This window comes from Pagrus pagrus (assembly GCF_965226575.1).
Source record: "Pagrus pagrus genome assembly, chromosome: 20".
Lineage (NCBI taxonomy): Eukaryota > Metazoa > Chordata > Actinopteri > Spariformes > Sparidae > Pagrus > Pagrus pagrus.
This window is the reverse complement of record NC_140207.1, coordinates 23,058,170-23,066,913: the sequence shown is the minus strand read 5'-3', so window position 1 is coordinate 23,066,913 and position 8,744 is coordinate 23,058,170. Positions and strand designations below refer to the sequence as shown.

The window sequence follows — 8,744 nt, the reverse complement described above, 5'->3', positions numbered from 1 at the left end:
GAAATAGTGACAAGAACGGTGAACCCACAACAACGTTTTGATATCGATTACAATCGAGCCAAGGACTTTTTAAGATTTCCCAAAAGCACTTCAAAGGTAAGCGCACCATTTTTTTTAATTGTGGTGGGTGAATGGCAATATATGTGTATTACAGTATATGTGTAACTTCAAGGAAGGTTATATAAATTAGTTTGATCACTTACGATGACAAAAACGCAACAATCAATCCTCGGGTTGGTTAAACTCATTTTTTTTTTGAGTCTTCAAGGCAACATTGAGGATTTAAAGTTGATGTAATGATGTATAAGAAATCATGAATATAAAAAACATTTTTACAGGAATAAGCACAAACATTGAGGAAGGATAATGGAGATACTGCTACTGACTCTGTTTGGACTGCAGACAGTGATGGGAATGGGGTGAGTATGATTCAGATCAGTTGAAGCAGGATTTAACACATTTTGTAGACAGTATACTAAAGTATAGGAGTATAGAGGAAGGCGGGAAAAACAGTGCAGACACATGGAATGAGCAACCCACTGAGCAACTCAGTTTAAAGTCCAAAACTCACATCAGGATTTGTAATGAAGGTGAAGGTAGTGCTTTGGACTTTTTTTTTTTAACTGAAGTAAATATATGAATGTATCTTCATAGATTGGTGTGCATGTAAGTAATGAAAAGAGGGAACAAATTAGCCTACATTGTAGTGCCAACCGTCTTGCTGTTATTCTATTATAAAACAAATTATATTATCAATAAGGGACTTAAATATCTTCAACACTTTATAATAACCATCATTAATAAATGCTTTATCAACTTTTTTAAGCAACTGTTTATTGTTGCAGCAGCTGTTTATAACACTATAAATGGTTAATAAATACTGTGTAGTTCATCCATAAACATTACCTGGATAAACATTTTAAAGCTGCAACTGATGTTTATAAAACTTTACAATTGCTTAATAAATGGTTTATAAAGCATTTCATTGTTAACAGTGACATAACTTAACTAAAGTTTAATTAACTATGAATTTCCATTTATTAATGATGGTTATTATAAAGTGTTACCTATATCTGTTGCATGCCATAATATTACATAAGAACATGGTTACTGGTGATATTTTAATACTAATTTAAATGTGCTTTTTTAAACAAAGGAACCTGATTCCTTCAGGTATGATGTGTAACAATTTAGGATTGGACACACATCACTGACTAACTTTGTTGCTGTGTGGTGTTTATATGAATATAAATGTATTTTACTATTTTAGAGCATGTTTTGCACAATGAGGGAGTGGAAGGTTCGTCTTAACCTTTGGAATTCAGGCGGTTGAACTAAGTTAAAGGATGAGTTGAAGTAAGTGAATTTTCGTCACAGTGAAACAGCATTGCAGCATTCTCCTAAACAACTGAAGTAGCTAGGGACTTCTCCCTAGGGAGTCTCTGGAAGCCCTGAGATCCCAAATTGATTTGAAAGCACATTTTTACACACTTTGAGCATAAATTCTTCAGTGTGGCTGCTGAGCTAAAACCGTTAGCTGAAGTGGGTGCACAAGCTTGACTGAGCATCAAGGGTACAGATAATGTCTTAAAATCAATTTGGGATCTCTCTTCTTTTTCAGTTCTTTTTTACATTTTAAAACAAGTCTCCAGCTACTTCAGTTGTTTAGGAGAATGCTACATTGCTGTTTTGCTGTGAAGCTTCAGAAATATTTTGTGGACTACGAAACTTCATCTGACTTTCATGGAGGGAGGCGTATGGACCAACCATCAGCATGAAGGGAGGAGATAATGACAGAATTTTCATTTTTGGCTGAACTTACCCTTTTAAGCAATTACCTTTGTGCACTATAGTATACCTGAACCTGAAGCACTCGAGGAAATTAACTCTGTATTGTGCTGCAGACACTGGTGTGACCACACTGTGCAGGAGAGAGTGGAGCGAGTCATGTCCCCACGTCTGCAGCTTGAAGTGAGCTGTTCCGAGGTGTATCAGTTTAACACCCAGGGCTGGAGACTGGACGTGGACAGGATGCGCATCAAGCATGGGGGTGATGATGGCATCGCACTATACTACAAACAGCAGGGCCCTAAGGCATCCTGTTACTTGTACAAGTAAGTGAAAAGTTAAGTTGAAGTCAGGATAACTCTCAGTGAATTAAATGGCAAGGCAAGTTTATTTGTATAGCACAATTCAGACACAAGGCAACTCAAAGTGCTTTACAGAGGCAGAGAATTACTTTTAAAGACATTAAAAATTGCATTTTAAATATATTAAAAACAAGTGGGAAGACATCAAGAAACAATACATTAAAAAAGGAAATTTTATTTGTATTTATATTAGGAAAATATGCTAAAATAGAATGGGTTTAAAAGAAACAAGGCTAAAGAATAAAAGTCACAGTGCAGTTCAAAGCCTTAAAATTGCTTAAAAGAAAGTCTGTGGCAAACAGAAAGGTCTTCAGCCTTGATTTAAAAGAGGTGAGAGTTGGAGCGGATTGGAGTTTGTTCCAGATATGTGGCGCATAATAACTGAACACTGCTTCTCCATGTTTAGTTTTGACTCTAGGGACTGAAAGCAGACCTGTATCTGACGACCTCAGAGGTCTGGGTGGTTCACAACATGGCAGCATATCAGAAATGTATTTTGGCCCTAAACCTTTCAGTGCTTTAAAAACCAACAGCAGGATTTTGAAATCTATTGTTTGACAGACAGGGAGCCAGTGTAAAGATCTGAGAATTGGAGTGATGTGATCTACTTATTAAGTCCTTGTTTGGACTCAAGCAGCAGCGTTCTGAATCAGCTGCAGCTGTCTGATGGATTTTTTAGAGAGTCCTGTAAAGATACCAATACAGTAGTCGAGTCTGCTGAAGATAAATGCATGGACACAGTTTTCTAAATCCTGCTGAGACAAGTCCTTTATCCTTGATATAGTCTAAAGGTGATAGTCGGCTGACTTTGTAATTCTCTTAGTGTGGCTGCTAAAATTCAGGTCTGAGTCCACGACTACACCAAGATTTCTGGCTTGGTTTGTAGTTTTCAGCATTACAGATTGAAGCTGTGCAGAAACTTTTAGTCCTTCTTCCTTGGCTCCAAAAACAATAATTTCAGTCTTATCATTTGTTTAACTGAAGAAAACTCCGACACATCCAAACTTTGATTTGTTTAATGCATCTACTTAGCCTTTGTATGGGATTATAGTCCCCTGGTGATATGGTTATGTAAATGTCTGTGTCATCTGCATAACTATGGTAGCATATTTTGTTGTTTTCTGTTATCTGAGCTAGAGGTAAATATTGAAAAGCACAGGCCCCAGAATGGAGCCCTGGGGTACTCCGCTTGTCATTTTCAATTACATATAGACACAAAGTAGTCCCACCCAGTTTTCGGTCCAGTAGTATATTGTGGTCGATCGTGTCAAACACCGCACTGAGATCCAGTAACACTAAGAATTAAATTTTACCACTGTCTTTGTTTAAATGAATGTAATTGAGGACCTTGACAAGAGCGGTCTCAGTGCTGTGATGTGCTCGAAATCCTGACTGGAAGACAGGAAAATCACTACAGCAGTATTGCCACACTGTAAACAATTCTGGTCTGCTAATATGCTCTTCACGTTTCTTTAGAAACATATTTCATCGTCATCGCCATCCTTTCCATCATTTCCGGTCAAAAGAGTTCAAGTTAAAAGAATCTTTGTTCACTACAGTCCTGTGTGGTCTTTTACTGTGTCTGTCAGATGAAAAAGCTACGTTGAACTATTTGCACTGATCATATTTCCTCCAGTGTTAATGTGTTCTGGTGGGAATATGGGACTATATCCTTGCACTCCTACCGTGACTGTTGTTAGTCACCTGTATTGGGGTTGGGATGATTGAGGGGAAATGTCAGGAGCATACATATGTATATGTTACTACCTGCTGAAGTATCAAAAGAATCAAAGTACAAATAAAAGTAAAAATTATACAGATATTTACACGTATGTGTATTCTGTAGAATATGGGTTAAACACTTATCAGTCTGGCTGATCATCATCTCATATTCAGCATTTTTCTGATGATAAATTATAGTTTTTTAATTGGATTGCAAATTGATTACATTTATTCAAAAAGGTGCTACTTCGTCTCTTATGCATCACAAAATGTGTCTCCAAATTGTCCTGGAGGTAAAAAAGCAGAAAATGGAACTCAATTAAAATAAAGTACCTTTAAAAAACTGTACACGAGTCCTGTTCTTGAGTAAATGTAATTAATTACATTCAATCACTGGAAAACAGTAGAGGAGTTATCACCTACATAAAAGTGAGATATTTCTAAAGCAATGCCTAATGTGACATGTTTTCTTTCAAGTTATGTTTGTTCACCTGTGGTACATGTTCCTCTTGAAGGTACAACAGTATTGTGTCCCATGTTACCCTTCAGTTAGCATTTAAGTTTTTCATGTTGTATCTGTACAGGGTACTACACATTACAGTGAACATAATGACTTTTCAACCAATGTGTCTGTCTATCTCAGACCCCCAGAGATGGAGAGCCAGGTGGTGAACAAGACGGTGAGAGCATGCTGTGAGGGCTGGGGTGGACCACGCTGCTCTGAGGGTAAGAACAGACAGTATGCATGGATCATGCTTATTTTACAGGTGAAATGAAAAACTGTACTGTATATGCAATACCTCCTGATTAAAAGTACCACACATGTGCATGAAATAACTAAGAACATATGTAAATGAAGTGTAAATAACAAAACATTAAAGACAATGCCACTACCAGCATTCTCCTTCTCACTGACCCTTTCTATGCACTTTACTTTCTCATCCATTTTCTAACCTTATCTCTGTGTGCTTTTTCTCCCAGGTGTGGGTGTGCGTGGCCAGTGTTACTCTACGTGGAGTTGTGAGGACTTCCCTGGAGTTCATAACTCCTCCTTGATGCAGATGGAGCAGTGCTGCAGCAGCCTGTGGGGGCTGAGTTGGAGGAATGCCTCCGACCAGACATGCCTGTCTTGCACCTACACACTCCTTCCCGGTCAGAGAACATGCATGCACATATGCACATACACACAGCTGTTTTGGAAATTGTTCAAGCATCAGTTTGTGACACGCACACAATTCATTTAACTTTTTCTCCTTTTATGTAAAAGAAGTCTGCAGCTGCAAACTGCTTGGATTTCATCTGACAACATCACATGAGACATAAATGCCTGGCTCTGCTTCCTCTTTCCCTCCTCTGCAGACTCCCAGTCCTCCCCTCTGGTGCGTGGTGGTCTGTTGGGTAGTGTCAGGGTACCTCAGAGCTCGGCCACCTGCATGTCCTGGGGTGGAGCCCACTACCGCACTTTTGACAGGAAGCACTTCCACTTCCAGGGCAGCTGCACCTACCTGCTGGCCTCATCCACTGATGGCACCTGGGCAGTCTACATCAGTACAGTCTGTGACGGGAGAGGAGACTGCAGTAAGGTGGGAAATATTAATGGAGTTCATTAAATGGTATCATTAGTGGTGTATTCTCGTACTTTTCTACTAGACTCCCAGACCACCACTAGCCATAATGTAGCAGTAGTTAATGGTGATGGTGGCAGCATCATTGCGTTTTGGCTGCTGGAAAAGCAGTGATGCAAATGGCTGTTATTACTTGTTCTGTATGTGAGTACAAGCATGTTAATGTGTCTGTGGCCGTCTGCTTTCAGGCTCTGAGGATAATGCTGGGTCTGGATTTGGTTTCAATTCATCAAAGGAACTTAACACTGAACAACCTCCCTGTTCCTAATGGAGAACCACTCTTCCAAAATGGTAAACTATTTTCAGCTGTCATTAAAGCTCTCTCTTAGTGCCACCATGTCCTGTCTGATATTGGTAATATGAGACTATGAGCTGAAATTAGAGAAAGTCCAACCCGTGCTCTTGTTACATCATGACACATCAGTACCTGCACTGAGCCAACTGAAGCAGGTGAGCTTATGACTTCCAGTTAGACTTGACAGAGAATAGTTGACTTGAGACTAGACTCTGACTTGGTAGTTGAAGACTCATTCCTTGACTTGACTTGAGACATGACGACTTGAATGACCTGTCGGTGTGTTTTTTAAGTTTAGTATTTTAGATGTTTTTAGTCTGGCTGTCAGTATTTCACTGTTTAAATGTTTTATTGAGAAGAAACTAAGAACTAAATAAGCCTTTTTAAAGTTATTCCTTCGTTTGCTTAGCTGTATTTAATTGAATATCAAAAAATAAAATACAAATTCAATTAAAATAAAGTAGTCTTACTCTTTGAACAAGTTAGATGCGTTTGCCAATAATATCATTATTACACAGATAGGCCTACAAATATCTTGCCTTTTCTCTTTATAAATACCTGATAATGCAGGTAAGACAGCAGGCGCATCTTAAGGGAGAAAAAAGTGACTGTACTTGGGACTTGACTTGTCTTAAATAAGGACTTGACTTGACACAACCTGTGACTTGACTTGCTTGAGACTTGGACCAAATGACTTGAGCCCACCAGGCTGGAGAAATGAAGGAGGGGACAGTTGACTTCTTAAAACTACATGTTACTGGAAATGTTTGTCAGAAGTATAGAATTGTACAACCACCAAACAGGTGGTCTGATGTGATGTGTTGCTAATTAACCTTTAAGAATGTCTAATAAGGGTCCAACAAGGTTTTTATTAGCAACAAATTACCCTGTAATAAAGTTAAACTATGTTAAATAAAGCCCAATACGTCATCCTCTGAGCTCCTGAATACCTCTGCTAGTTCTGCTAACCAACAACACTGTCTTTATCCAAATGGATGCACATACTGGGTGATAGCTTTTCTTTGACTCCACTAGAAAAACTATTCATGAACCTTAAACAAACAAAATGCTGTTCATCAACAACATTGTGCAGCAAAGTAGAATGTGCCAAATATATATTTTTTTCTTTACTTCTTCAAGGAGTGAGTGTTCATTGGCTCGGGGACTTTGTGTTTGTGGAGAGCGGTCTGGGTGTAAGAGTGAAGTTTGACTTGAGCAACACAGTCTATCTGACAGTGACCGCCGAGCACCTGGCAGCCACTAGGGGGCTCTGTGGAGTCTACAACAACAACGCTGATGGTGAGGAAAGTGTAAAAAGATGCATTTAAAGACACAACATATTCTTATGTACTGTGATTTTTTATTGCTGCTACCGTGACCAGGAGACTGTGATCTCATTAGGATTTCCTGGTAAAATAAGGTTGAAATAAAAAGAATAAAAGTCACCGGTGCTGTTATTATACAACCCAGTCTCCAGAATAAATGTTGACAATGTACGTTCATGCAAACCACAGATTTGTTGAAAGATTATGCTTTGGGCTTTTCTTTAAGTACATGTTTTAATGTTATGTTGACAACATGCTCTGGTGAGGTTTGGGCACAAAAAACATTTGGTCAGGGTTAGAAAAAGATTACGTTTTGCTATAAAATACCTGGTTTGTCACCACAAACAGGTTTTTAAAAATGTTCTGACGTCTCATTAAAAATATCCATTGTCTCAAACTGTTGTCTCTGTTGTCTCTCTCTGTTAATTTGACAAATCACCTACGGCCTATTACACATTCAAGTCCAGTCCAGGGTTTGCAGATATGTAAAATGCCAACATTTATTTTTAGTGACTGGCTGGATTTTTCCCTTGCACTACCCAGGGTTATTTGTTCCCCATTTTTCTTAATAGGCTATAACTTTGCTAATTAATACGTTTTAAGGTTCACATACCTTTGCTGTGCCTCTGTAACCTATTTGTGTCTTGGTGCCATAGATGACTTCACCACAATGGGTGGAACTGTGTCCCAGTACGCCGCCAGCTTTGGCAACTCATGGAAAGTTCCTGACCAGCAGAATGAAGTACTGCACTGAATACATCGAATGAGTATTTCACTTCATTGCAACATTATGACTTTTTGCCACCACTATTATTTTTCTGTATGAGATATCTGTGCTCTCTGAATACACACTGAGAGAATGAATGTTTCAGCAGTTGTCCTTTGGTGTGCATGTGGAGCTCTGTGACACTTGCTGTTTCGAAATCATTGTCATGGTGCATTTATGAGATGCGCTCTGTAACTGAGTCTCTCTGTGTCCCATGGTTTCTCTCAGGGCTGCAGCGACGCGGCTGAGCTCGGTCACAGCTGCGATGTCTCAGGAGACCCTGTCCTCCGCAGGCAGGCAGAGTCAGTGTGTCACCAACTGCTGGAAAACCCCTTCACACACTGCCACCTCCGGGTCAGACACCTCTGATATGAAGCAGCACCACATGGCATTATTAATGTTTGCTAAGTTTGTTTCTCACTTGATGGTAGGGCTTTTGGAGGATATGCTTTAATTGAATTTATATGAAAGCCAGGCCTGTGATGGGCTGTAAATCTACACGTTCCTCCAAGTAAATCATTTACCAGGAGTTAATTGTTAGAGCAATTCCTAGAAATGGGTTAGATTAATGAAGGCCACATGGAGAGCAGCTGAGAGCCAGTGGCAGTTACTTTTTAGTTTGTAATAAAATTCTGGTTAATAATTTATGAATCAAGATATAGCGATTTATCTATTGCCTGCCTCTCTCAGTTTACCTGTCACCCAAACTGGGGCACTCATTATTTTTATGATTACATATAGTAGTGCATAACAGGCATGCATGACATCCTGTTCGGCTGTTTTTGTAAATATCTTTTTTCCAAATGCCTTTATCACTTCTATTTATCATTGGCACAAAAATTAATTCACTTTCTGCCTCTC

General features: G+C 39.1%; 1 protein-coding gene across 1 annotated transcript in view; it reads left to right on the top strand.

Annotated features, from left to right (window-relative positions):
• The first annotated feature begins 24 nt into the window (after positions 1 to 24).
• The window catches only part of sspo (SCO-spondin), an 86,207-nt gene continuing 77,487 nt past the window's right edge, over positions 25 to 8,744 (top strand). Inside the window, exons 1-10 of the mRNA XM_084340905.1 lie at positions 25 to 96; positions 339 to 419; positions 1,905 to 2,114; positions 4,516 to 4,598; positions 4,854 to 5,024; positions 5,232 to 5,455; positions 5,686 to 5,788; positions 6,933 to 7,091; positions 7,774 to 7,859; positions 8,112 to 8,237. Of these exons, the coding sequence (XP_084197031.1) occupies positions 367 to 419; positions 1,905 to 2,114; positions 4,516 to 4,598; positions 4,854 to 5,024; positions 5,232 to 5,455; positions 5,686 to 5,788; positions 6,933 to 7,091; positions 7,774 to 7,859; positions 8,112 to 8,237 (1,215 nt within the window). The 5' untranslated portion in view covers positions 25 to 96; positions 339 to 366. The remainder of the gene's footprint in view (positions 97 to 338; positions 420 to 1,904; positions 2,115 to 4,515; positions 4,599 to 4,853; positions 5,025 to 5,231; positions 5,456 to 5,685; positions 5,789 to 6,932; positions 7,092 to 7,773; positions 7,860 to 8,111; positions 8,238 to 8,744) is intronic.